Genomic DNA, 27,646 nt, shown 5'->3' on the forward strand with positions numbered 1-27,646 from the left:
CTTTGGAATACATTTAGACATTGATTTTACTAGATAGTTTTTGAATATCTCCCAAGCAGCACTGGTCTCCTTTTCACCCAACTCCTCATTCCATGCTACAGGCAAGCAGTCTCCTGAGCTTCTCATAATCAATAGCCTTGTAGTTCCACATATACACTTTCCTCACAGAAGTCCTTCCATGGATGGCAACCATACTGATAATCACTTCGTGGAGAGAGATTTGAAACCTCATTTATAATAACAATCTCCCATTATGATTACTCTTTTCTCTTAGCTAATTTGCTTATTTGAGGGTGGTCTGAAAAGTTCTCGGCCTCGACCATAGATGGCAAAACTATCAGCAAGATTTTTTTTTTTAAAGTTGGTATATCTGTCATAAACATTCACGTGAAATTGCAAGTCATTCTATCAAGTAGTTTGTTTTATACAGCTGTCTGAAGCAAAAGTGTTGTCTGTATCCCTTGAAATAGATAAAATTGAGTATCGTGCAGTTATAAAATTCTTTGTAAACGAAAGTTTAATGCCAAAAGAAATTCATTGGAAGTTCATAAAAGTTTATGAGCACTATTCTCCTTCGTTTTTGACAATTAAAAAATGGGCTGCCAAGTTTAAACATGGCCATACTAGCCTTGAAGATGATCCACATGAAGGATGTCCAAAAAAGTATAACAACGCCAGAAATCATTGATCGAGTGCACAATATGGTTTGGATGACCGGCAAGTCGAAGTGTGTGAAATTACTGAGACTATATGCATTTCAAAAGAACGTGTAGGATATATTTTGTATGAAGAATTGCAAATGAAATCTAAGCTTTGTGCAGCCATGCTTGTCACAGCAGATCACAAATGCACTCGCATGAAAATCTCTGAACAGTGTTTGGAGCGCGTTTCAACAAGAATATAACCAATTTTGTGAGTCAATTTATTACTATGGACGAGACTTGGATTCACCATTACACACCAGAATCCAAACAGCAGTCAAAACAGTGGACAGAAGTAGGTTGTTTAGCGCCAAAGAAGACAAAGTCAGTTCCATCAGCAGGAAAGGTCATGGCATCAGTGTTTTGGAATGTTAAAGGCATTTTGTTTATTAATTATCTTGAAAAGGGTAAAACAATAACCAGGGAATATTATTCCAATCTTTTAACCAGACTAGACGAAAAAATTTGTGAGAAAAGACCCATTTTGCAGAAGACAAAAATTATCTTTCATGAGGACAATGCACCTGCCCATAAAGGTGTTTTGGCAATGGGAAAATTACAGGATCTGCACTATGTATTGTTGGACCATCCACCCTATTCCCCAGATTTGGCTCCCTCTGACTTCTATCTCTTCCCAAAACTAAAACTCTTCCTCGCTGGTCAGCATTTTTCTTCAAATCGAGAGGTGATTGCAGCTGTAGAGGGGTATTTTGCAGATCTTACTGAGAACCACTACAGGGATGGGATAATGGTGCTGGGGCATCACTGGAATAAATGTATTAGTCTTGAGGGAAATTATGTTGAAAAATAAAAATTATTTTGAAATTATAAATTCGTTTTTTCATTGTTAGGCCGAGAACTTTTCAGACCACCCTCATACATTTCCTGGTCACTACCCTCCACATTACCAGGTCTAAGCTGCATCCAACAAGGCATTTCATTCTATTCACCTCTATCTCCTACCATACTGCTTCAAAACCATAACCACTGGCACCTCTACTTAGTATGGACATAACTCTTTTTCTATCATCAATAGCACTCCACCTTTCTTTTTATCCTATCTTCATGAAATACATCATATACTTCCATCTCTATTCCTGTCAGGATATCATCCTCATCCAACCATGTCACTTATTCCAACAAATTTTGGGTGAATGAACTAGATTTTGGAATGAATTTTGGGTCACCCTCATCACCACAAAAAACACACACCAATAATAAAAGTTTCGTATCTGACAGAAATAACACACACAAGCATACAATTTATCTGTAGTGACACTGCTCAATGAGCAGTATCGGATTCACTTGTTACGTGCAGTGACAAGTGCAGATGAATATCGGCGAGTCTAGCCATAACTGACCGAACGTGATAATTCCAACACTGCGTTAGATCGCAATGCATTTGTTTTGTAATCTAAAGCATTAATCGAACATTTCCAATTATTAGCTATTTAATCAATATCGAAAAACAAGCTGTAACCTTTAACATGTTGTATTGCATTTATATAATGTTGTAAGTATTATTATTATATATAAACACAAACAAAATTTAATTTTTTCATTTTTTCCTTGCGAGTGCTGCAGTGTCGCAGTGCTTATGTACAAGCGGTCACTGTTCTCTGCACTCATTACTCTCCCTTTCAGCAGCAGTCACTCCAAATGACTCACACCAAAACCACTTAAATGCAGTCTGTCACTATCATACAGTTCAATTCTTCCTTCAAACTCATTCCACACATTAACAAACTGCACTCCTTTTTCTTTACATCTTCCATAAGATATCATTAACATGCAGGTTAAATAGCAATGGCCCTTTAAGCACCAACAGACACTCGAAGCACACCAACAGTGACTTTCCTCTTATGGGATATTGTCCCCCCCCACACACACACAGCTTGCTGATACCTATCAGACAACCAATTTCCAATCAAACGCACTAATCTAATATCCAGTCGCACCAGTTCTAGTTTAACTATTAACTTATCATGTGGCAATCTAACAAAAGCTTTTTTGTAAAATCTAAGTATACTACTGTTTATCCATCTCCCTTGTCCAATGCACCTGTCACCTTATTGTAGCAGATTACTGATCTTCTTTTAGCAAATCCAAGCTGTGCACCAAAGAGAATATCACTCATTAACCCAATCCTGTATATCAATAACCTCTCCAACACTTTAACCAAAACACCTGAAACACAGATTAGCCTATAATTTGAAGCTTGAGTTCCTTCACCTGTACTACTTCTCCCTTATGAAGTAGTACATTTTTGTTTCCTTCTACTCCTCTGGAACTTGACCCAATTTAAGACTCATATTAAACAAGTATGTTAAAGCAGATGTCAACTTCCTGGCACATTCCCTCAACCTTATTAACATCAAATTTGCTCAGTTACCCACAAGAATGAAATACCTTTCTGAACTGTTCATTTAATATCTCAACCAGCAATTATCCTTTTACCATTTTCTTCAACCAATGTCATCCTCCTTCCATAATCATCCTTTTTCCTGCTGGCTATATATCAAAAGAACTCCATAGGGTTTTTTTTTTAATTCCCTTCATTAGCTAACCATTGCTCACACTGCACCTTTACTACCCTTATTAACCAAGTCAGCCTCCTTGCCTGTTCTTTGTACTCCTCATATACCACTCATATGTTGCCGCCTCCACAACATCATCTTCATCTATATTGCATACTTAATCTCTGCATTCATCTACTCCATATCTACCTTATTAAGCTTTCTGATCCATGGAATGCATTCAAATATTGCTTCTACTAGATAATTCTTGAATATCACCCAAGCCACACTGATCCCCTTTCTACCTAACTTCTCATTCCAAATGACTGCTCCTGAGCTTTTCATAATCACCAACTGTAGTTTCACATATTTCATTTCCTCACAAAAGTTCTCACATGGCTGGCAACCACCTAGATAATCATTTTGTGGTCAGTCTCATCAACAGGAGGGAGATATGATGTCTCACATATAATGACATCTTCTGATGAGATGATCAAATCCAAAATCCTCAATCCTCGCAAACTTTCTCTTACACACTGCATGAGGTAGTTGTCCCTCAAATACTCAAGAAATTAATTTTCTTTACTTCCAGATGCTATATCATAATTCCAGTCTATACTGCCATCATTAAAATCACCCATAATGATCATTCTTTTCCTATTTGCTTGACTAATGTGATCAATATATCTGACTAATTATTTCATTCTATTCACTTCTATTTCATACCATACTGCCTCAAAAGGCCTGATACTAATTCTCCCCTTGCATGGGCATAACTCATTTTCTATCATCAATAGCACTCCACCTCTGATTTTATCATTTGTCTTTGTAAAAAAATTCATACCTTTCTATCTCTAATTCTTGTCAGGATGTCATCCTCATCCAATATGGGTATTCAAGGAGCACAGTCCCAAAAATACTATTTTCTAATCCTTCTCTATAGCAAAATCCTCACATTCTTTAATAGATACTCTGTTTCTATCCTATACATCAGAAATCTCTCCATCAAAATTGCTAGACTACTTAAAAATTATAATATTATAGTTGGTTATAAGCTCATTCTAACCATACATACCCTACTTTAATCTCCAAAAGACAGTAAACACCTAGTTTAAATTCCTTGTTCTAGTAGTTTTCCTTACATATGTCAGATTTGCAAAAGTTCTGAAAATAAGAAAGAGGGAACATCTCACTGAAATGGCATACAAAAGAGAAGAAAAATCAGAACTCGGTTATCATTCTTCCAACACAATCACATTAACTGAGATAAAAATACTACACCTATCTTTAACTTCCTTTCACATCATATCAAAAAATCTACCACCACCAAAAAACCAGGGACTTTTAAGTGATGTCTGGAAATTATCAGATTTCTCAATCTTATCAAGTTTCTAATGATTTTTTCTAATAATTACCTCCAAACAATCCTAGCAGTGATGCATGCTACACATCACTGGCTCCTTGTTCTTTGATTGTTAATACAGAAATGGTTTATCTGAGTGTTTTTGTATTTAACTTATATTTACTTCATTTACCACCCTGAAGTCACTCATTCACTGTAGCAAAACTAGTCGGTATTTTTTTTTTTTTTTGTATGTTGCAATCTCAATGACTATTAAATCCAGTTATTATTATCATAAAAAAATTAAAACAAAACCCTAAAGAGTATTTCTCAGTTGCTTCTACTATTAGTAATCTAAAATTGAACTGTAGTTCTTTCACTAGTCATGTAATAATTTTCTACAATTGACAACTATGGGGCATATATATATATATATATATATATATTTAAAGTAGATTAAATGACTGGAAGCCGAGAGATAAAAATACAGAAACACTATATTTTATTTAAATCAACTTCACAACTAGTTTTGTGTTTCCTAGAAGACTTCATCAGGTGCATTAAATGAACAAGAGAGAAATACAAACATTGCAAGAGAATAGCTATAAATTACAACACCAACATATTGACATTTGAAGGCATTCGATGTACCACTACATTGGTGGGAGCATGAACGTATTCATGATCAGGTGAACGCCAAAGTTGGATAGCAGCACAGTGACAATCAGAGAGATTATGGCTGAGGTTAGTATTGAGATGTACTGGATTGAGGATGATTTCCTTAGATTCTCCAATTATTCTTTTCAGTTCATCATAGCATCTAAAGATGTTCTCTGATTTGTTCCATTTGACTGGTGAGTGATAGAGTTTTTGTCGTTAGTGTCAGCAGAATTGAGGATGTAATTAGACAGTGTGCTGGCTCTCATATGCTCTTCCATATGTAATTCAATGAATATATACAGTTTATTATAGACATTAAGTTTCTTTATATATATATATAATGTCATTAAGACATTATATATACATATATATATTTACATGCATCCCTGAGTGGTGGACAGTTTATTATATACATTCATCTGAGTTAGAAACAGCCTTGATGTGCTAGGTATCAATTCTGTGATGCTCTAGAAACACTTCATGGAGACATGATGGATTACTTGCAATTCTATAAGATTTTCTGGTGATGGATCCCTATCCAGTGCAAACAAGTTATTTTACCACATTCCTAAATATTTGCAATAGAACTAAGAACTGGTGATTAAGGGGCTAATCTATTAAGGTAAAGTCACTGGCACATTCCATTTAACTATTCCAATAGTACATGCTACCATATGATGTGGTATTCTGTTTGACATGTCCATCACATGCAGGATAAATGGTTAACATAATGAGCATATTTAGTTGGCGATGAACAGGTATCTTGCCAGCTGGAAGGTTTGTGTTAGAGGAAAACAATAGTGTTATAGAAATTCACTGATAACTGTGTAAGGTTTAAATGTTTAACATAATGAGTGACAGTAAGGTTAAGCAATGGTGTCATTTCCACCAAATTGTCTGTCATCATCCTTGGCCGACCACTGTACTCTTCATCGCGAACACTGTCATGCCCTTCTTTAAAGAAAGGATGGCATTGTCTAACTTTACTGTCATTTTGTTACATTATATCCATAAATCTTACACAGTCATTGATGAATTTCTGCTGCACTATTGTTTTCCATGAACATAAACTCTATCACACCATAAATCTTGCAACTGGCAGGAATTTTTATCACAGCACTCATTATAAATTATTGATAGAAGACAACAAACGATAACAGAATGAAAATAAAATGGTCAACAGCTAGCTAATGAGTCACTCTATGCTACCATGCATGTGCGATCCCTCACCCATATCTTATTTGGCAGTAAATTCTGAATAAACCTTACTTTCTGGACATACCTCATATTATTAACTGGCTTATATATTGCTGGATTTCATACTAGCATCTTTAGAATAGAACTATTTGTTGCAACACACACACACACACACACACACACACACACACACACACACACATCACGATTAATGAGTGAAGTACAGGTCATGTATTAGGATAATTGCACTGTACAACCAGATACACTACTCTGCAATTCCAGGCTGCATCACGCAGTCATTTGACCTTTTAGAGCATGTATTTTATTATTATTATTATTATTATTATTATTTCGGGCGACTCCAGGAGTCCTTAGACTCATCGAGGGAGGCCCTAAACATCATGTCCACCCAACTATGCGATTACATTCTCACAGTATCTATCATACCTTGTCTTGAACTCATTCACCGTCATAGCACCCACAACAGACTCTGGCAGCTTATTCCACTCATTTACCACTCTAAAAGTAAAGAACCCAGCTCTAACACCCCTGCTAACCACACTCTTGTATGATTTAAGATCCTGCCAATCGACTTCCCCTCCCCCCTCACTAACTAAATGTTTCCAAACACGTGCCTGATGTTTACTATTTATTACATCACTCTCAGAACACTCAAGAAACTACTGTATGTAGCAATCATAGTAAAGGCTGTGATTTCAGAGGTAATCTTACTGGCCTATCTGCATCTTTAAAGTCAAGCATGCAATTCTGGCTTTGCTTATTATCATATACACTTGAATCAGATACTACATTCTGGAAATGATCTACACATATAAATTTATATTTATAAACAGAACTATAAATAGGCAGATGCATGCCACATGTTGTTAGTTGCTTATTATGGATTTTATTTAGCAAGAAGATAAATATGTAACATTTTGATAAGAAAATATCTAACAATTTAGTGCATGAATGTATATATAAAGTGCAACATTTATAAGTGGAACACATACATCTGTATAAAATAACATATATAAGTGATAAAATTATATACCTGCTAATAATTTCACCAGTCTTATGTGCATCAAAAAATGCTATGTCTTGTTTCAAAATTGCAGCAAATAAGTCTTTTCTCATATTACATGCCATTCTTTCTCCAGAAATGGAAAGAGATGAAATATACAAAAATGTAAATGCACTCTGAAATATAATATTTGTGTTTAAATTTAACAAATCTTTTCAATAGCAGAATAACTTGAATAATAATAAAATAGTCGAATATTTGATTATATAGCGATGTCAGGATAAACTATTTTAGGAAAATAATAATAATAATAAATAAAAGTGATTCAAAGTAGAATTAATTCAAGCTAGCAAAATTCATTTAAAATAAGAATAATAAATGCATATTCTGTATTTCTTTACTAATTTTTAAGGTGATATTTTGTTTATCTTTGAAAGACTTTCATAAATAATTTATTTTGAAGTGTTGTTTATGTTCGGACACAGATCATTAAGCAATGGAAACATGTCTATACTACCTTCAAAATGTTTGAAGATAAAGACAAATAAAAAACTAGCAGAAAGTGTTGGAAGTTTTTCCACCTGATTATATATAAGTTAAAGTACCAAGAAATTATATACTTGGTTTAATCCTTTATCCAAGTGTAAGCAAAAAAAAAAAAAAAAACGTTTGCGCCTTAATTATTTTCAGGAATGGGACAACACATATATAGAAGCTATGACTTCACATCACTTGCCTAATTAGTATCCCATAATGCAAAGCACATATCTTTACGGTAAGTATAATGCTATGCATTATGGGAACGGTCACTACCCAGACCAGTTTCAATCTTTATTGAGGTCTCATCAGTGGGAGCCAGACCCAGATATGGGTATGTATCACCTCTGGGTCTGATGAGACCTCAATAAAGGTTGAAACCGGTCTGTATAACATTGCACTTTAGTAAGGATATGTGCTTTGCATTATGGGATCTAAGGCAAGTGATGTGAAGTCATGCCTTCTGTATGCGAGTTGCCCCAGTCCTGAAAATAGTTCAGGTGCAAACTTTGTTTGCTTACACTTGGATAAAGGATTAAACCAAGTATATAATTTCTTGATATCTTTAATTTAAAATCAAGTGGAAAAACTTCTAACAACTATCTCTAATCCAGAGTATTTCAATAATAAGCTGTGACATCTTTTGGTAACTCGCATATGAAAATATGACTTCTGCATTCCTTCAACCTTGGTATCACCTCTGGATCTGGCTCCCACTGACAAGACCTCAATAAAGGTTGAAACCAGTCTAGGTAGTGACCCAACCCATAATGCATAGCATTATACATACCCACAAGGATATGTGCTTTGCATTATGGGATACTAAGGCAAGTGATGTGAAGTCATAGCTTCTATATATAAGTTGCCCCAGCCCAAACCAACACAATGGTATAGAATGTAGCAACATCATTAGAAACATTAATACAGAGATAGAACTTGAAAGGCAGAAACAAATAGAAGAAAGAAATTTTAAGATAAGAATCCAGAAGCATTTAGCCCTTCAGCTGCATTCTTCAATAGCAATTCGCAAAATTTTGCAAAGAAAGGATTATCCTCAAATCTGCAATGATGGAGAAGACATGTCCACACTCAAGATATCCCTGACTCCTTTCAAAAACACTACAAAAATCTGTTTGAAGACAATAGTACTGTTGGAAATTATAACTCTTGGAACATTAACAGCTTTTCTGTTCATATCCAAGATGGGCTTGACAGGTCCATTACAGAATCTGAAGTTACCACAGCCTATAAAGAATGCCAGACAAGAAAATCCCCAGAACCTGATGGTCTAGGGCAGGGGTTCCCAACCTTTTTGTTTCCTAGAGCATATTCTAAAATACCAGTAGGGCAACGGGCACCATCTATTTTTTCAAGCAAATTTTTTGAATTCGTTTGTTAAATGAATACATAAAAAGTTTACATTATAATCAAATGTTTTATTACTTAAATATTTACATTATATAAAAATTTAAATATATATATGTAAGTTAGTGTGATCTTTGGCATTGCATTTCATTGGCCAGTGCTTCATAATTAGGAGAATATGATGATATTCCAGTTCTTAAACTGGAATGAACAACTTCGAATGCGTGTCTACTTTACATTGTATGCATTTAATGCTCGTCATGTGTCATTAATGCATGTGTCATATAGCATGCCATGAATTATTGCGTGATTATTTCAAACTATACGGCACACGGTTGAATAGAAGAAATTGGTCGACGTGCACACACAAATGGGCACACACAAATTGGTCGACGTGCACCATGGTGCCCGCGGGCATAGGGTTGGGAACCCCTGGTCTAGGGATAGAACTTTATCATGAGGCCTGGGATTTTATTCTTCCCATTCTGGTTACACTATTTAATTCCTTTCTCTCATCAAGACACATACAAGTGAATTTGTAGCAAGCCATACTGTCCTCATTCCTAAACCTAATAGAGATCACACCTTAATCAGTAGCTGGAGACCTATTTCTCTATCTAATACTGACTACAAGACATTTTTCTACATTATGAATAACAGGCTCAAAGTAGGAATGAGATACATAATTAAAAGCACACAGGTGTATGGAGTACCAGGTCGAGCAGTAGAATTTAATCTATTTCTGCTACATGATCTAATCTGCTTAGTTAACACGAAAAAGCAGTCGATAGCAGTGTTATCAGTAGACCTTACTCAAGCATTTGATAATGTCCAGCATCCCTTTCTATTCCACGTCCTCCAGCAAATTGGTGTAGGTAAAAAACTGCTATCCATTATCAGAGGAGCCTATGTGAATTCAACCACCCACCTCCTAGTTAATGGGTTCCTATCAGATCCGGTAAAAATTCAAAAAGGAGTCAAGCAAGGTTGCCCTCTCCGTCTACTGCTCTTTGCGTTTGTTCTTGAATCTTTCTTACAGGAAGTCAACAATACACATATTGTGTGAGTAATAATGGTTCCTTCAACTATAAAGGAAAATAAGGTATTAGCATATGCCAATGATGTAGTGGGAACCTTGAAGGATAATGATTCCGTATATATTTTTTTTGGTATTTTGGAAAAATTCAGCAAAAACAGGGGATTAATTATTAATGCAGACAAGACAAAATTAAAAGTTTATGGAAAGTGGGATCTTGGAGACATTCCTTTTGGGCTAACCCCTCATTATACTTGGAATTCCCTTCTCCACTTATCCAATATTACCAGTCCAAGAACTCTGAAATGTTAGAAGACTGGAAAATAGGGCCACTCTCCTTTTCTTCGGAAGCCATAGTACTCAAAACCATAATCTTTTCTGCTCAGTTGTACATAATAAATATTACAGACATCACAGAAGCTGAAGAAAAGCAATTATATAGTAAACCTCTGCAATTTTTTTTGTCCAGCCGACACCAAGAAGTTAAAAAGGAATTTCTTCAACTATCAAAGAAGCATGGAGGATTTGAACTTCAGTCTTAAAATTGTGCTATTTAAGCAATACAGCTTCTAAAATCCATAAAATATTGCAGACTGATCACACATGTTCAGACCTTCTCTGATACTACTTGGGTTTTCATCTTCCCTTGTTTGGAGTTAATGATTATACAGGTCCAAAAGCTGAGATTGTTCCTGAATACTACAACACTCTGTGCTTAACTCTAAGACTGCTAAAACACTCTGGCATTGACATTCTTTCCATTAAAAAAAGTAAAATTTGGTTTTACTGAAAATAGTTCTTTTGCTGCAAAGTTCCACAGTTAGGTATGGACAACAATATTTGTTTCATAACTTGATGAAGTTCCAAGGGTACCCTAACAGGAAGGATCTTGCTTGGAGAATTGCATATGGCTGCCTTCCAGTCAATACCATCAAATGGAGGTATGTGAACATCAGAGATCCAATCTGTAACATCTGTAACTGACTGGAAACAGTAGAACAGGCATTCTACAGCTGCCCTCTTGTCCTGTGTATTTGGAACAGATTATGTAATGTGTTGGGCATTCCATTACTTACAACAGAACAGGCTATTTGTTTACAATACTCACCACCTGTCAGCAATGGGAAGAGAATTTTGATTTTTATCATTAATGAATTAAAATACCATTTATGGAAGGTTAGAAAGAAACATGGATTTGAAAACCAGCAATATGATATCCAAATGCTTTATAATATTGTATTGTGGAAATTTTATTATTCAGTCAGACGATTTTTGTATTTAGAAAGAAGGAGATTCTAGATATCAAATTTATCACTAGATGATGTAGACCATCCACATTATGCAATATTCATCAGGGGGAATAAAATTTTGCCTATTCTTGCTATCAGAGGTTTTTTTTAATTCAATGTGGTCTTATAGTCAATTGCGGAGATGACTGGAAAGCAATCCCAAGCAGAGAAGGCCAACTCAAGTCAGTTAACCCAGATGGGCCTAACCACCTGAGTATCAGTCATGGTGCTAACCATCTCTATATGTCATTGGTCTTTTGGTTGTTCATCTATATTAGGATGAATATAGATGAACAACCTATTCCAATCGAACTTAGGCCTATTCGATTGGAATATGCCTGAGTTCGAATCTCGTCGCGATGGGAGGAATCTTTATCTGGACGATTTCAGTCGAAGGTGAGTTAGCCGATCTCATACGGAAGTAGCAGGGTTTTTTCTCCTGGAAACTCAGGTTTTTCATCCCGCATACAGACAAATCGGCCCTTCAGAACACACACAATTTACAGACATAGAATACCAGTTATGGTGGTGGTGGTGGGTGGCAGATGGCGTTGATTCGTAGTAGAGGTTCGGTGTAGTGGTTGAGACAGGTGTAGATATCCTCCCGCAATGAGTCTTTGGACTCCTTGGAGGTGTCAGGAATAATAATAATAATAATAATATGAGATTGGTGAAAAAGGAAAACTGATAGCCTTTGGCTATATGATGATATAAAAGAGATGAGGCCTTTTCTCTGTCTCTCATGCTATCTATCTGTCTTTCTTTCTCCTAATACTATCAGGCTCTCTTGCACCCCTATACTAACTACTCTAGGCCTATGATGAGCAACCCTTTACTTTTTCACCTCAATAAAGGTTGAAACTGGTCTGGGTAGTGACCCCTTCCCATAATGCATAGCATCATATATACCCATAAGGATATGTGCTTTGCATTATGGGATACTAAGGCAAGTGATGTGAAGTCATTGGCTTCTATAAATGAGTTACCCCACTCCTGAAAATGGTTCAGGTGCAAACTTTGCTTAAACCAAGTATATAATTTCTTGATATCTTTAATTTATAGTATAACCAAGTGGAAAAACTTCCAACAACTATTGCTAATCTAGAGGCTTTAGTGTTTTGGATTTGGTGATACTGCAGCCAGTTGGTCAGAGTGATCATGAGATACTTGTTTGGAGAGTGGTGAAACAAGAAAATGTTACTGCCAAAAAAAGGTATATGTGGAATTATAAAGTGAGTAATTATGGGAAGCTCTGTAGTCAACTAGCCTCAATATGTTATATAGATAAACTGTGCAGAAAAGATGTCGACACTGCATGAAAATTCATAAGGCGGTATCTGACACAACTAAGGCATAACTGCATTCCAAGGGTTAGGCGAGTAAATAAAGTAGGAGGGAAATGGTTGAAAAGTGAAATCAAGCAAAGCTATGCTGGAAAAGAACAGGTTATGGAGGAGGTACAAGACAGTTAGTGGTGATCAGATCCATGAAGAATATAAACTACAAGCTAGGAAAGTGACGACCATGGTAAAGAAGTAAAAAGTGCAGTATGAGAGGAGATTGATTGGTCAGGCCAAGGTTAATTCAAAGAAATTCTTCTGCTATATGGCAAATAAGATGAAAAATAACTATTGTAGGTTAACACTAGTGGATAGTCATGGCAGTAGAGTGACTGTTACAAAGGATATAGCAGAATTATTGAATTATCAATTTATTGGTGTATATCATATTGGTGTAAATTATGTCATGCAACATGCAGAAGGGAGACAAGTATTATGAGAATTGAACGTGAAAGAATCAGAGGTGTATCAGGTTTTAATTGGGTTAGATGCTAATAAGGCTGTGGAAATGGATGACATATCACCACATATTTTTAAGTAATGTTCATAACAGTTAATGAAAGTCTTGCGATGGGTAAGGTTCCCAAGGAGTGGAAAGAAAGCAAAATAGTACTAATATTAATTTTTATGGCTATTTTGCCAATTTTTCTTTAGGAATATCCTTTTATGATGTCATTGACTTTTTACTCAGTTTTTTAGACCATTATTGATATTCTAAAGACATAGATATATGAAGAATATAAGGAAGGAACAATTTTGGACATACCTTTGTAGGATGTTCTTGGTTGTCTTCTTTTGGAGCAGCATCAGGCATATAGTGATTAACATTGATATACCACTGTGGAAGTATTACAGAAACAAAAAAAAAAGGGGGGGGGGGATGGAGATAGAAGAATGTGGGAGAATTGCAGATAAAACAAAGGTATGTGAACTGTGAATTCTTTGGGAAGAAGGTGAAAGATAGAATATTTTTAGTGGAAAGGAGAAGAATAAAATATGATGAATCAAGATTAGGGGTGGGAGTAACGAGGAGTGAGCCATTTCAACTGAGTGTCATCTTAGGAGCTCGTGGGAAAAGTCATGAGAAAAGTGTGAAAAGTGCAAAATAGTACTGCTCCACAAGCATGGTTCCAGGACAGCAGTTTCTAATTATAGATCAGTCTGTATAACTGCAGTTGTTGTCAAAGTACCTTGTTAGAGTGATTGGTTAGGAACAGAATAGAAGATTGGATTGATGGATATGGTATTTTTGATGATGGTCAGCATGGATTTGTAAAGGATAGGTCTTGTTTTAGCAAATTACTTGCATTTTATGATAAGGTAATGAGAGTGTTATATAAAAGAGAATCATATACAGTAATATTCTTGGATTTTCCAAAAGCATTCAATAGATTACCACACTATAAATTGGTGTAGAAGCTGCAGAGGATGGGAATAAAGAATATATTAGTTAGATGGATTGGTGATTGGATCTCTGAACAATACCAACAAGCTGTATATGATGCACAGTGTCTTCAAAAAAAAAAGAGGGTAACCAGCAGCATCCCCCAGGGTTCTGTTCTTGGGTCCATGCTGTCTAACTTATTTGTAAATGACATATTATGTGAGCTGACTGGGAATCTTCAGTTGCTTGCTGATGATGCAAAGTTGGAGAGAATTACAAGCAGCACTGCTGATGTTAATTCCCTTCAGGAAGATTTGAATAGACTTTTTTGACTTGGACAAAGGAGTGGAGTTGTAGTTCTAATATTAATAAGCACAAAGTGTTGCATTTTGGAGTGCAGAAATATAATTCTCTATACTATACTTGTGGTAATATACTGCAGGAAGTGGATGGGGTTCAAGATTTGGGAGCAATGGCTGAAAGTAGACTGAAGTTCAGAGGGTATTTTGCAAGTGTTGAACATTGTAGTGCTATTATGATAAGAAGTACACTAGTATGTAGGGATAAGGAGGTGGTTAAGCCACTGTATAAAACACTGGTCAGACTACACTGGACTATTGTGCTCAAATTTGGTCACTTAGTTTTCATTGTGATGTGGAAACATTTGAGAGGATCCAGAGATGAGTGACTAAGATAATGTCAGGACTATGGAATCTTGGTTATGGAATGTGGATTGCGGAGTTTGGTAAAGAAAAACAGGAGATATGATAGAAACACTTAGGTTAGGGGGATTTTATCAGATTAATACAAAGGGGATTATAAAAAGAGTAGAAGGTGAGAGGGGAAGAACCAGAGACCATCCCTGCAAGTCTTGTAAGAGTGTCGTGAAGAAGGGTGTGAGGAGTAAAATTTTATATGGAGAATTGTGAGTGAATGGAATGCATTACCAGAATATGTTGATAATGCAGAGAGTGTTAAAATTTTTAAAATTTAGTGAGATAAATATGCTGTCAGTTGAATGAACTCCCACGATGAGTCGGCAGACTCATCTTGGGAGGTTATTATTACACCATGGAGGGTATAATAATAATAATAATAATATCAGTTTTAAATCTTGTTCATTGTTATCTAATACAGCTATATCATTGGCAAAGCATACCACATGTATCTGTACTCCGCCTACAGTTCTCCCATTCATTCATTCCTTCTTTTATTAATTTCGTTGCTTTTTTCTATATACAGGTTGAAAAGTAACGGTGATAGTGCACAACCCTTTCTCAACACCTTTATTTATTTCTGCAGTCGCTTTCCCTGTACATTTTTATTTTCTGGCCAGCAGACAATTTCGTATTTAGTTTTCTATCTCTACAGTCTATTCCAATCCCCTTCATTATCTAGAAGAGCTTGTTCCATTGTACATTATAAAATGCCTTTTTTAAATCTACAAAAACAATATATGTAGCTTTATTTACTTCAGTTCTTCAGTCTATTATTGTTCTCAAGGCTCATATTGCTTCTCTAGTTCCTTTACCATTCTGGAATCCAAAATGGTCATCCTCTAAATAATATTAAACTTTTGATTTTATTCTATGCTTCGCTATATTTAGTATGACCTTCGAAGCATGACTGAGTAAACTTCATGATCAATAATTTTTACAGTCTGTTGCACTGCTTTCTTGGATATCGCTACCATCAAACGTTCATAAAAATCAAATACTTCCTATCCCTCTTGATTAGCCTAATCACTTTAAATAAGGCTTCTTGTGTGTTGTGTCTCCTAATTTTTTTACAATTTCAGCAGGTATTTCATTTGTACTTACAGTTTTCCAGTTAGGTAATTCATTAACTGCTTTTTTAATTTCTTCCTCCAGTATCTCTGGTTCAAGACTTTCTTATTCAACTTCATATTCTGGTTCAATAATTTCACTATTCATATTATCTCTGCTATATGAGTCTTACTTACCACTTCTACTTATATTTCATATATAAGTAGGGGGAAAAAAAAGTACTCCAGATGAGAAATAGTTGTGGAAAGATTATCTACTTAGTTATAAGAGAATCAGAGAACATACTTGTTCACTGTGCACATAAGATATTATTATTGCGCAGGAACCTCCATGGAATCCTAAGACTCATTGTCAGGAGACTCAAACTATCAACACAATACTATCATACCTCTCCTTGAAACCATTAACAGACAAAGCGTTTACAAATGATCCAGGCAAACCTATTCCATTCATTAATCACTCCCCGAGTGAAAAATCTAGTCCTCACGCCCTTGCTAACCACACTCTTACCCAACTTCCAGGGATGGCCTCTTGTTCTGCTCCCTCTAGCCAGGTGCTGAAACATTTCCCCTGCATCAATCCTATAAAATCCTTTAAGTAACTTAAATGTTTTTATCATATCCCCCCCTTCCTTTTTTTTTTTTGGCCTGTCAACAAACTTTTGCAATCCACAAATCCTTAATCTATCCTCATAGGGAGCATTCCACAGGCCACTCACCACCTTGGTCATTTGCCTCTGGATCCCTCTCCATGACTTCCTCATCCCAAAAAAAACCCAAGTGACCAGACCTGAGCACAGTAATCCAGATGTGGTCATGTTATGGCTTCATAAAGAGAATAATAACTCCCTTATCTCTGTTTGTTGGTGTGTTCTTCAATAACCAAGTAATCCTGTGAACTACCCTGGCTACTTTAGCAATAGGATCTCTAAACTTCAGCTCTCTATCCATTACTACCCCCTAGATCCCTGGCTTCATCAATTTCCTGGAGGACAGTTACCTCAATAGTACACAGTTTTTAACCTTTGCATCCCAAAATGCATAACTTGACACTTTTCACATTAAATTGACATCCATTATGTTTTTCCCATATTATCAATCTATTCAAATCATCCTGCAAGCTCTCTACATCACCTTTATTAACTATTACCCTAACTAACTTTGCATCAACTTTTGCAGCAAACAAACAGTAGTCCAAGCACAGAGCCCTGTGGCACACCATTAGTCACCTGCCTTCTCCTGGATTCCTCTCCTCCATATACTACTCTCTGGTATCTGTCCATTAGTCACCAGTTTATCCATATCATCAGTTTCATATCCATCAACAAATGTTGATGGATGTGAATGCATATATTGTCATGCACTTGTAATTTAAGTGTTGTTCTTATTGTGTTTATTCCTTTTCAACTGTACTGACAATGGCTTAGAAACCTAGCCAAAAATTATGCAAATATTAAATAATTTTTTTCCTAACATCTGTTAGTCATTCTGTTAATTAATAATTTTATCATTATGTTATTTGCTTACATCTCAATATTTAAATCTATTCAGTTATGAAGTTATTACTATAGCTATGGGACACTTAAAGGTTAAAGCTGTATAACTGGGAGGAAACCTCTACGCAACCTTTTAAGGAATGCAGAGAATTGACTGGGGTTTCTGACCTAATATCCAATCCTCACCTTCTGGCAGTGCACCCTGTTAGGGATCTACCAGGATACTGAACGAATGAGGATGGACTTGCAATTTGAGATTTAACTTATTCGTCAACATGACAGAATTTCATGCTGACTGGGGCATTGCCGAGTTAAACAAGGCCCCCATTGTTTTCATTAAGGAACCAGGGCAAACAGCAAAAAGTCAGCTACAAACCAATCCCAGAACATGTCCCAACTCAACATCAACAGAGTTCAAGGTTGGTAATATCAACATAAGCATCAATGGAAAGAAAATTGAACTAGCAGAAGAATTAGATAAGTACCAGATCAACGCAATTGGCATGACTGAAATAAAGAAGACAAAAAGACAAAAACAGGTCAGATCTTTCCAAGTGACAAATACAAAATGTTATATTCAGGCAGTGATGATTAGAAAAAAGAGGGGGCAGCTGTAGTAGTATTCAACACTAAATATGAGGACAATCTTCTTGAATGGAAGGCAATATCAAGTAAAGTGGTGTGAGTGAATATCAGAATGGGAAACTGGACGATGAGACTTATTTGTGCTTATGGTCCCACAAAAGGTTCTATTAAAGACATAGTACAGGAATGTTGTGAGGCATTAGAGAAGGCAGTTGACATAAGAAAAAGTTTGTCCTTATTGCAGATCTAAAAGCAGAGCAGAAAATGATTACCAGACATATAGAAAAGTTTTGGGAAAATTTGAAGAAAAGAGCAAAGCTAATTAATAATAATGGTAAATAGTTGCTGGATTTCTGTTCTGGACACAGATTAGCTATTACTAAAACCATGTTTCAAATAAAAAATGCACAAATTCACATGGAGAGAGGATACAAGAAATATGAAAACTATCACTGACTATTCAGGACATGAGCAGGATAAAACTGAATTTCATATTGAAAAGAAGAGTGTGTAAGAAAGCTTTAAAACAAATCAAAGTTGAGCAGCTTTCAAAGGTGAACTGTAGACTCGAATACACAAACATCATTGAAGAAAAAAAAATGAAAGAATTTGAAAAGAAGAACCGAGTTTTGGAGATTCAATGGCAAATTCTGAAGAAACATTGACTGATTCAGACAGAGAGGTGAGAGAACTCTATGGTGGACTCAGGAAGTTAAAGAGGCAGTAAAGGAAAAGAAGAAAGAATATACAAAGTTCCAAGCAAGTAAGTCAGCTTGTGCTCTTAGGGAATACAGAGAAAAATGTTAAAAAAGCAAAGCAATGTGTAAAACTAGCTCAACAAAAGTCATGGGAAGACTTCAGTAAGAACTTAGAAAATGAATGATGAGCAATAATAGACTGGATGTGGCTTGTGTTCTGACCAAAGCAAAACTACCAAAAACCAACATGCCCAATAAGGAATTCAAAGCTCTGCAAGAATTAAAGAAAAACAAGGAAATAATAATCACCAAAGGGTATAAAGGGAACACCACAGTATTGCTTAACCAAATGGATTATACAGGTAAGCTTAATGATGGTTAGATCGGGCTACTTACCTCCCTATCGAGTACAATCCCACCAACTCACAAATTAGAAACTCCACAGGCTCCTTAAGAAGGTCACTTCTTGACCTGTAGAAGTCACTAACAAATTAAAACCATTTAACTCCATACCCCCCCTTATATATGGACACCCAAAAATATACAAAGAAAATGTGCCATTACGTTGATTCCCCCACATACAAACTAGCTAAACATTTGGCCAAAGCTCTCACACACTATACTGGCAACACACTTTCACACATAAAAAACTCAGCCCACTTCAAAGCCAGCATAGAAAACCTTATACTCCAACACCTGACTTAATGGTCAGTTTTGATGTCTCCTCCTTATTCACAAATGTCCCACTCAAAGAATCCTTAGAGCTAATCCAAGCTAAATTTCCTCCTGATATCACAGCCCTATTTCAGTTCACAATGAACTCAGGCTATTTTGTTTGGCAAGGAAAATTCTACAAACAAATAGAGGGGACAGCCATGGTTCACCACTCTCCCCACCTTTGGCCAACTTTTTTATGGAGACTTTTGAAAAGAAAGCCTTAAACTCTGTCACACAAAAACTAACCATATGGCTTCGCTATGTTGATGTGTGTTTGCTATTTGGCCACATGGGTCTGATGCACTCTCCTCCTTCCTAACACACTTAAACAACCAACACCCCAGAATCAAGTTCACCCTGGAAGAAGAAAAAACAATTGCTTCCCTTCTTAGACCCACTAGTCACCCGCCAGCCTGATGGAACCTGGTTTTCTCAGTTTATAGAAAACCCACCCACACAGGCAGATACATCCAACAACAATTCCCCCCCCCCCACCTTCACAACAATATGGAGTCATTAAGACACTACACAACAGGGCTAAACTTATCTGTTCAAATGACAATGCCCTAACCACAGAACTAACCCACATTCTCAACACTTTCTCAGCCAATGGTTATCCCTCAAAAAAAATCCAAAAACTATTGAAATCAATAAACTACAACCCCCGCCTCCTCCCCCACAACAAGGATTACTCTAAATCAATCACCATTCCCTATATCCGAGGCACCTCGGAAAAAATTACAAAAATCCTAAAAAAACATGACTTGACTTCTTGTTACACCCGATATAGAAAAGTGGCATCCCTTATCCGCTCCACTAAAGACCAACCTCCTCCCTTAGACCTACCTGGTGTATACCAGGTCCCTTGCAACTGTAAGCTGTCCTACTTTGGCCAGTCTTCCAACAAGGACTACATCCAGTTTCACCAATATAGCCTCTCTGGTCTTGCAGACCATGCTCTGGATACCCGCCATAGAATACGGTGGAAGAAAGCCACACTAATACACCGTAGTAAATTTAAATACGAAAGGCTATTCATAGAATCAGCCTCGGCCCTAAGAAACAATCCAAACCTCAACAAATTTGGTTGCATGAGACTGCCCCAAATTTGGGAAACCTACATCAGAAAACCTTCAGCCCAAACAGCCAAGAATACCTACATTGCCTGCTAGGGTGCACCATCAGGACTTTTTAGGAGAAAGAATAGCTTCCTGCTTCGTCCTCATTTACTGTGTATTGTGCTTGCATGCACGTGTCTTGTTTCTAAGTTACTGTGAAAATGGCAAAGTAACGTTGCCGAAATACTGGAAGTGTATTAAAATTTATTTTAATGTATATTCTATTGTACGTTGTAATTTCCTTAAGCTATTTAGTAAGCATGTATAACCAAGCCTTTCCACGAGAATGATGGTAACTGTTATTTTTGACCACACGAACTATAGGAGAGAATAAGTGACTACTATTTGGGTATTTTTTGGTCAAATTTAGTTTAACCAAAGGTATAACTCTGTTTTAAAATAAATTTGACCAAAAAAACCCAAATAGCAGTCACTTATTCTCTCCTATAGAAAATGAATATCAAGAAGGTTCCAAATTTTTTGAGGCTATTGAAAAATCTTAGAAATGGAGAAAAAGGTACTACAAAAGGAATCAGAGATGACAAAGGTGACATGAAAACTGCAGATAAAGATATTCTACATATCTGGAGTAATTACTTCGAAAGACTGCTAAATGAAACAGACAGTGTCAGCAGGATGGTCGAAAACTCCCAACAGGAATGCAGTAAGCAGTGGTGTTCAACCTTTTTTACTATACAAGCTACTTTTCTATAATAAGTTATTCGGCAATCTACTTCCATACATATAAGTTATTCGGCGATCTGCTCTCTTATATAGATCACGTTCCCCCAACCTGATATCTCATTATGCACAAATAAACAACTAAAAATAAAGAACTAAAAAAAAAAATACACAACTAAAAACTTAATTTGTGTATTTAAAAATTTATTTATCACTTTTAATTATTTTAATACACCTTCTTCTTCTTCTGCACCTTCTCCCACTTAAGTGGGGTCACTGTTGATGATGAGTCTCCTCCACATCCAAGTTCTATATCCTCAAGTCCTCTTCTATTAGCTCCCTCCATCTCTTCTTTGGCCGCCCACGCTTCCTCCTTCCTTGCACATCCATCTGCATGACCCTTCTTCCCACATATTTGTCCTCCCTCCTCATCACATAACCAAACCATCTGAACCTTGCCTCCTATATCTTCGCTCCTAAGTTCGTAACTTTCAGTGTTCCCCTCACATAGTCATTTCTCAGACGATCCTTTCTGGTCACACCGCACATCCACCTAAGCATTCTCATCTCTGCTACTTCCATTCTGCTGATGTTATTTTTCCTCAGGGCCACAGTTTCTATAGCATATGTCATAGCTGACCTCACTACTGTCCTATAGATTTTGCCTTTCAGATTGATCAGCACCCTCTTATCGCATAACACTCCAGCCATCTCTCTCCAGTTCCTTCAACCTGCTTGTATCCTGCATTCCACTTCCTTCTCAGCTCTTCCATCTTCTTCCACTGTTGAACCTAAGTATCTAAAGTCCCTCACCTTCCTGATGACATTTCCTTCCAGCTCCAGATCTGTCTCCTGGCTGCCACCCACTGTGCAACACATATACTGTGTCTTACTTCTGCTCAGTCTCATACCTCTCTCTTCCAGTACTTTCTCCATCTTTCCAGTTTAGTTCCTACTTCTTCTCTTGAATCTGCACACAGCAAGATGTCATCTGCATACAAGATTGTCCAAGGCACACCTTCTGTCACCTCCTCCATCACAATGTTAAACAGAAATGGACTTAATGCTGACCCTTGATGCAAGCCAACTGTTACTTGAAAAAACTTTCTGTCTGTCCCAGACAGATCCGAACACTTGTCTTCACATTTCTGTGCATCTCCCGCACCAACCTGACATATTTCTCCGGAACCTTCTTCTCCTTCAGACACCTCCAGATTTCTTGCCTTGGCACTCTATCATATGCTTTCTCCAGATCAATAAATGCCAGATGTAGCTCCTGTTCTTTCTCTCAAAACTTTTCCATCATCTGCCGTAACCTAAAGATAGCATCTGTTGTTGATCTACCAGGCATGAAGCCAAATTGTTCCTTTGCAATCTCCACCTCCTTCCTCAATCTTCCATCAAGAACCCTTTCTAGGATTTTCATTCTGTGGGACATCAACTATATTCCTCTGTAATTTTTACAGTCTTGTGCATCCCCTTTACCCTTGTAGATGGGGACAGGAGTACTCTCCCTCCATTCCTCGGGTATATTATCCTGTTGGCAAACTTTCACGAACAGGTCCCACAGCAGGTCAATTCCCTCTTCCCCAGTGCCATCCATGCCTCCACTGGAATCCTGTCGGGGCCCACTGATTTTCCATTCCTCATCCTCTTCATGGTCTCCATCACTTCCACTCTACTCATGTTCTGCACCATCCCCTCAGAAGGCTGCCCATCTTCTCTGTGAGTCCTTGCATTTTCCTCATCCAAAAGTCCCTCAAAGTATATTCTCCATCTGTTTCTTATGTCCACATCACTCCATAATACTCTTCCTTCAGCGTCTTTGATCTGCCTCACATGTAAGATGTCCTTTGCTGCTTTATTTCTACCTTTCGCTAGTTGGTAAATTTTTCTCTGTCCTTCCTTTGTTTCTAATTGATCATACAGATCTTGATATGCCATGGCCTTCGCCTGTGCCACAACTCTCTTGACTTCTTGCTTTCTCTCTCTGTACACCTCTCTGTCCTCTTCCACTCTTGACTCATCCCACTTCTGCTTTGTCTTCCTCTTAGCTGTCACTGCCACTTGTACATTACTATTCCACCACCAACCCTCCTTCTGCTCTCTAATCTTTCTAGATGTCTCACCAAGCAACTCGATTGCACAGCTCAGGATTACTTTTGAATTATGTTTTCACCAATCTTGTACACTTTCCAGTCCATCCGAAATCCTCTCTAACACCCTCTCCCTAAAACGATTCCTCACACTCTCTTCTTTTAAGCGAAACCACTTAACTGTCTTCATCCCATGGCTTCCAGAGGTTCTTATCTTCGATCTTATTTTAAAGTCTGCGCACAGCAGTCGGTGTTGCTGTGCCACCTGATCTGTTGGAATTACTTTACAATTTGTCACAACCTTAAGATGTTTTCTTCTAGTCAAAATGTAGTCAATTTGTGAACTGTTGTTACCACTCCTAAATGTTATCAAATGTTCTTCCCTCTTGTAGAAAAACGAGTTCACAATTGCCAGATCAAACACTACTGCAAAGTCCACAACCCTCTCTCCTTCCTGGTTCATAATTCCCACTCCGTGGCCACCATGCACACTTTCACAGTCTCTATTCTGTCTCCCTATGTGTTCGTTCAAGTCCCCCCCCCACCCCCCCCCCCCCCCACCCCCCCCCCCCCCCACCCCCCCCCCCCCCCACCCCCCCCCCCCCCCACCCCCCCCCCCCCCCACCCCCCCCCCCCCCCACCCCCCCCCCCCCCCACCCCCCCCCCCCCCCACCCCCCCCCCCCCCCACCCCCCCCCCCCCCCACCCCCCCCCCCCCCCACCCCCCCCCCCCCCCACCCCCCCCCCCCCCCACCCCCCCCCCCCCCCACCCCCCCCCCCCCCCACCCCCCCCCCCCCCCACCCCCCCCCCCCCCCACCCCCCCCCCCCCCCACCCCCCCCCCCCCCCACCCCCCCCCCCCCCCACCCCCCCCCCCCCCCACCCCCCCCCCCCCCCACCCCCCCCCCCCCCCACCCCCCCCCCCCCCCACCCCCCCCCCCCCCCACCCCCCCCCCCCCCCACCCCCCCCCCCCCCCACCCCCCCCCCCCCCCACCCCCCCCCCCCCCCACCCCCCCCCCCCCCCACCCCCCCCCCAATCAATGTAATGTGCTTTGGAATATTTAATATTTAAGCTACAATTGAGTTTTTACACTTTGCTTATAATCGTATTCACTCGGCTCGCTGTTTGACTTCCACTGATCCAAATTAATTCAGTTACCTGGACTTATAAGAAAATTACTGATTTGACAATTTTAACGAAAAATAAATAAACAATAGCAATACACTTAAAGCGAATTAAAAATAATACAAAATAATGATAAATAAAATATTATGCTTTCAGTTTTAATTAAATTTGTAAGTAAGGAGGAATACACAAGAGATTAACCAAAAATCACCTGCCGATTGTGATCAACGGGTTGAACACCCCTGCAGTAAGGAATACATATCCACATGTGAAGCAGAAAAAGTCATTAAAAACTTAAAATGTGGAAAGGCAGCTGGAGTAGATAAAATCCAGCCAGAAAAATGCTCAAAAAAAACATCATAATTCTGAAGGCCTAGTCAGAGGGTCGAATTTTAGAGGATTGGTGCTAACATTATTATTACGAGTGACTCTAGGGAGTCCTTAGACTCATCGAGGGAGACCCTAAACATCATGTCTACACAACTATACGACATTCTCACAGTATCTATCATACCTTGCCTTGAACTCAATCACTGTCATAGCACCTACAACAGACTCTGACAGCTTATTCCACTCATTTACCACTCTAAAAGTAAAGAACCCAGCTCTAACACCCTTGCTAACCACACTCTTGCCCAGCTTCCATAGATGTCCCCTAGTTCTCCCACCACCAGTCCTGATCTCAAAAATATCCTCTGAATTAATCCTATAAAAACCCTTTAGCAATTTGAATGTCTCAATCATATCTCCCCTTTTCCACCTATCAACCAATTTCTGCAACCCACAAATCTTCAACCTGTTGTCATAAGGTTCATTCCATAGACCTGCTATCATCTTGGTCACTCGCCTCTGGATCCTCTCCACCTCCTCCCCATCAAGAAGAAACCTAGGTGACCAAATCTGGGCACAGCAGTCAAGATGAAGTCTTATCAAGGCTCGGTATAGAGGAACAATAACTTGCTTGTCTCTTCTCGTCAAAGTATTTTTAAACAACCAAGTGAGTTGATGAGCTGATTTAGCCACTTTTGCAATGTGCCCCCTATACTTCATCTCCCTATCCACCAACACTCCCAAGTCCCTGGCCTCATCAATCTCCTGTAGTATAGTTCCACCAATGTGGTATATTGCTGCTAATCTTTTCACCCCAAAATGCATTCTGGGGTGAAAAGATGAGCACCTTATATTTTGTCACATTAAATTGACATACATTCTCCTTATCCCAGAACTCCAATTTATCCAAGTCATCCTGCAAGATTTTGACATCTTCTGCATTCACTATTGCCCTATCCAACTTTGCATCATCAGTGAACAAATGAACTGTTCCTCTTAGATCCTTCCCTATATCGTTAATGAACAAATTAAACAGCAGTGGTCCAAGAACATCTCATAGTATCCATCTATAAAAAGGGAAATAAAACTGAATGTGAGAATTACAGAGGTATTTGTATTTCTCTATTGAGTGTTCCTGGTAAGATTTATGCAAGTGTACTTGACAAACAGCTAAAAAAATTGTGGAAGGGAAGCTGGAGTGAAGAACAAGCTGAATTGAGGCCAAATAGAGGTTATCAGGATCAGATTTTCACTTTAAGAAAAATAGTTGAGAAATCTTGGAATATAACAGAAAATTTGTATTTAAGTTTTGTTGATCTGGAAAAGACATGACAAGGAGAAAAGCGTTAAACTCTTCAAAAGGCTACTTATATGACATAAATGGGACATTATATCAAGCAATATATAGTCTCTATTTAAGATGTAAGTCAGCAGTTGGAGTTGAAGGAAGTACAGGAAAGTAGTATGAGGTAAAATCAGGTGTGTGACAAGGGTGACTCTATGTGGATCACATTATGAAGGAAAGTGATATTAAATCTGATATTAAGATTGGTGATGTTAATCTTAGATTTTTAGTTTGTGCAGATGATGTTATACTTCTGAATAAATCCAGCACAGGTCTGCAAGATTCCCTGACTAAATTGAATAACTGTTATAATAAATTTGGTATGAAAATCAGCAATAAAAATACAAAGACAATGAAAACAGGCAGAAATAGTGAAAACATCAACTATATCCTGAATGGTGAACCTATAGAACAAATAAAACATTTCAGGCTATTTAGTGAAGATGGTAAATTAAATGTGGAAATATACAAGAGAAACAAGAAAACTGGTATGGTAGGAAGTCAGCTGAATAAATTTATATGGAATAAGAAAGAAATTAGTCAAAAACACTAAATTTGCTGTATCCAAGACAGTGTTCAAACCAATTTTAACTTATGGATCTGAGAACTGGGTTAGAAAATAAAATGCTTGATCAAAAACTAGAGACCTCTAATATGAGAGTCTGAGAAAGATTAGCGGGGTGAACAGATGGCATCTCACATCAAAAATTAGGATATTAGGAAAGAATTTCCTATTGTTAGCATTCAGGAATGTGTTAGTATAGATAATCTCAGGTGGTAGGACTACTTAAACAGAATGGGAGAGGAAAGATTAGCAAAACTAGTGTTCTTTGCCAGGTTGGCAGGAAAAAGACCCAGAGGAAGACCAAGATGTAAATGGATTGATATAGTAAAAAGCACCTTAAAAGACCTTAGCAAACCATGTAGATTGTACTGCAGCTTGTTTTTCTGTATATATATATATATGTGTGTGTGGGATTGCTCCAGATGATGGCCTTGATATGAAGGTCGAAATGTCAAGTGTTCATTTTGGTTTATATTAAACTAAAGTTTTGCTCTAACACGGTAGTTGTCTCCATAATTTTCCATAATGTAAAGTCTAAAGTTGAAAGGACACCTTAAAAGAGAGAAATACAAGATCTGATAATATTGGAGTCTTGACAGTTTGTGCATTAAGTATTTTCAGGACTGGGGAAACTCATGTATAAATTTTGAAGCTTTGCATTATAGGATACTAAGGTAAGTAATGTGAAGTCTTTAGCTTCTTTGAGTTGCCCC

At 37.8% G+C, this 27,646-nt stretch overlaps 1 protein-coding gene across 8 annotated transcripts in view; it reads right to left on the minus strand.

The window, feature by feature from the left end:
* LOC150103932 (mitochondrial potassium channel ATP-binding subunit) overlaps nucleotides 1–27,646 on the minus strand; it is a 320,223-nt gene that overhangs the window by 228,383 nt on the left and 64,194 nt on the right. For 6 of the 8 annotated variants that reach the window (XM_090396614.1, XM_090396615.1, XM_090396617.1 and 3 more), the window contains exon 5: nucleotides 7,471–7,616. The exons of 1 other annotated variant lie outside the window; for it this stretch is intronic. In XM_090396614.1, coding sequence (XP_090252740.1) covers nucleotides 7,471–7,616 — 146 coding nt within the window. The remainder of the gene's footprint in view (nucleotides 1–7,470; nucleotides 7,617–27,646) is intronic. One more of the 8 variants, XM_090396620.1, reaches the window with a different exon arrangement.

Source organism: Typopeltis vanoorti, chromosome 8, assembly GCF_054136105.1.
Source record: "Typopeltis vanoorti isolate ZY-2024b chromosome 8, IOZ_Tvanoo_1.0, whole genome shotgun sequence".
In the NCBI taxonomy this organism is placed as follows: Eukaryota; Metazoa; Arthropoda; class Arachnida; order Uropygi; family Thelyphonidae; genus Typopeltis; species Typopeltis vanoorti.